General features: G+C 41.2%; 1 protein-coding gene across 1 annotated transcript in view; it reads left to right on the plus strand.

The window, feature by feature from the left end:
- The window catches only part of gps1 (G protein pathway suppressor 1), a gene marked incomplete at its 5' end in the record, with an annotated part of 16248 nt that overhangs the window by 7428 nt on the left and 6242 nt on the right, over positions 1-2578 (plus strand). The window contains 3 exon segments of the mRNA XM_014019417.1: positions 1080-1165; positions 1294-1388; positions 1489-1594. Coding sequence (XP_013874871.1) covers positions 1080-1165; positions 1294-1388; positions 1489-1594 — 287 coding nt within the window.

The following is a 2578-nucleotide window of genomic DNA, read 5'->3' on the forward strand; positions in this document are numbered from 1 at the left end:
CACCCCAAAAACACCATGTAAGGCTATGTTTCCTGTCTCAGATACAAGTGTTCATTCATTCATGAAAATGACAGCGAAAACTAAAAAAAGAAAATTTTACGAGTTCAGAGATTGAAGTCCGTCTGTCAGAGATCCAGAAAAGAAAATCTGTCATTTTTAGCAGGTCAGCTGTGGAATAAAAAGAGCTGCTAAAAGTATAAACTACTGTGTTAAATCATTTTCATTTATTCAGAAGACACAGCGTTGCGCAAATTCTCCTAAATCACTCGTACGCACAACTTAAGAACAAATCTGTGCGTACGAACGGTTCTTGCATGAGGCCCATTGTGTCTCAGTGCTGAGGCTGCTGAAGGCATCAGTCTGTCCACAGTTTGGACTAATGCTACTGATAGTTTACACCAAACGCGTTGCGCGCCTACAAAAATCTCAAAACGCAAGCATCCTGATGCTGGTGTCCAGTGAGGACAGACGCATTTGATGTGAACGTAGACACGCTTCTTTAGACGCTCGAGGGGAGGAGCCTTTTTAAACCGTAGTTTCGATAACTTACCAAACATGCCGACTTCCTCACTAATCATCCTCCAGGTAAAGTCACTTTTATTTCTATCACGATAACGGACACTGGAATGATCATGATCGGACTATCAGTTTGTCCTCCATTGTTTGTGTGATCCGATTTCCCGGGCTTCCAGTATTTCCAGCTCGTCACCAGTATGTGACTGAACAGAGTCTCTCTATGATTGGTTGATGCGACACGGCGATCAGCCAAAGTTCAGATTTTCCAACTCACGCGSCGGCCGCTTGGGACGTGACGCACCATCCGAAAATGCTCCAGATGTGCGAAACTCTTCAAAACGCGCTGCTTCAYTGCTGCCAGACGCGCTGCTTGGCTGCTAGACGCCCCTAGATGCGCATCCACCATTGACTTTGCATGTAAACCAGATGTTCCTGATGCTCAAAACGTGTTTGGTGTAAACGTACCATAATCCATTCAACAGCCTGGTCACTGAACAAAAGCAAGACTTTCTGATAGTTGACTCTCCATGAGTCTAAGCGTCGATGATGTTTTTTTTTCTCAGGTCTGGCTGAGTTGGCTTCCAGAAAATACAAACCAGCTGCCAAATGTTTCCTGCAGGCTTCGTTTGATCATTGTGACTGCCCAGAGGTGAGCTGATGTTTCTCCTGAAACAAATATGAAGTCCAGTAACATGCAGTTAGTTTCTGTCTGAGCTGCTGCTGTAGACAGTCTGTGTTTGTGGGAATCAGTGAAGTGTGTGTATTTCTGTGTTGCAGCTGTTGTCACCCAGTAATGTTGCAGTCTACGGGGGTTTGTGTGCCTTGGCCACGTTTGACAGGCAGGAGCTCCAACGTAACGTCATCTCTAGCAGGTAGACTGGTTTAATTGTTGAAAAGCTTAAAAGGAACTATTTTCAAATGCCTTATAACAACTTTTCTGATATTCACACATATTTTTGTCTCTGGTTTCAGCTCCTTTAAGTTATTTCTGGAATTAGAACCTCAGATCCGAGACATCATCTTCAAGTTTTATGAGTCCAAGTATGCTTCCTGTCTCAAGCTGCTYGATGAAATGAAGGTAAGAACACACCTCATCGTGGCCATGGATGTCATTATTATAATGATGGAGCTGAACCCCTCCTTTTCCAGGTCAGAATGATTATACAACATAAAGTTTAAATTTACATAGGTCTCTCTAATCCCCTCAGGTCAGAATTAGACAGTTATCCACTTTAATCACGTTTTGTTTTTAAAGCCACATATTGTTTGTAGGGTTGTTGTGGTGCTAAAAGTTTTAAATGTAATCCTGGAACCCAGGAAACCATTTGATAAATTTTCTCTTTTGTTGTAACAAATTAGAGGTGAGGAAAATATTCATAACCTGATAGTAGAAATTAAACATGCTTTAAGGGGACATATTTAGCATGAACACCATTATTTCCAGCTCTGCCTGAACTGTCTGTCAAGTTTTATCATTTCATCAAATATTATGTGTGACCAATCACATCAAACTGAGGATTAAGTCAAATTTGGTCAAAAGGACCTCAACATGTTCATATTTCCGCTTTTTAAGCTAATTTTTGACACCTGGATTATTGTGAAATCATGAGTGATTCCAGAGATTTGCTTTAATTTGTTTTGTTAATCAGGATAACCCATTGAGATTTAGTCTGAATCCTACTTTTAAGTTATTCTAAGAGGCAATTTACACTACTTGCGTTCCGTCTCCGCTCCGGTCCGACCTCAGCAGTAAATACGCACCCATTATAATCGATGAGTTTTTACACTGGCTGTGCACGGCGGTGGTGAGCGGACGGTGATCCGTCAAAATTAGAACAGATCCTATTTTTGCCGGACGCCGGAGCAGCGCAAGAGTAAATTTTTAAAGATTACGTCGCACAAACAGGAATAGACACAAGCACAACATCTGTATTTTCAAAATAAGACATTATTCGGCAGAATAATTTGTCAGAATAATGTCGAAATTGCAGCTTTATTAATAAATATACGGATATATTTCTACACAAATGCTGTCAGAATGTATCGTTCTGTTTGGGAAGCA

This window comes from Austrofundulus limnaeus, unplaced genomic scaffold (assembly GCF_001266775.1).
Source record: "Austrofundulus limnaeus strain Quisiro unplaced genomic scaffold, Austrofundulus_limnaeus-1.0 Scaffold220, whole genome shotgun sequence".
Taxonomy (NCBI): Eukaryota; Metazoa; Chordata; class Actinopteri; order Cyprinodontiformes; family Rivulidae; genus Austrofundulus; species Austrofundulus limnaeus.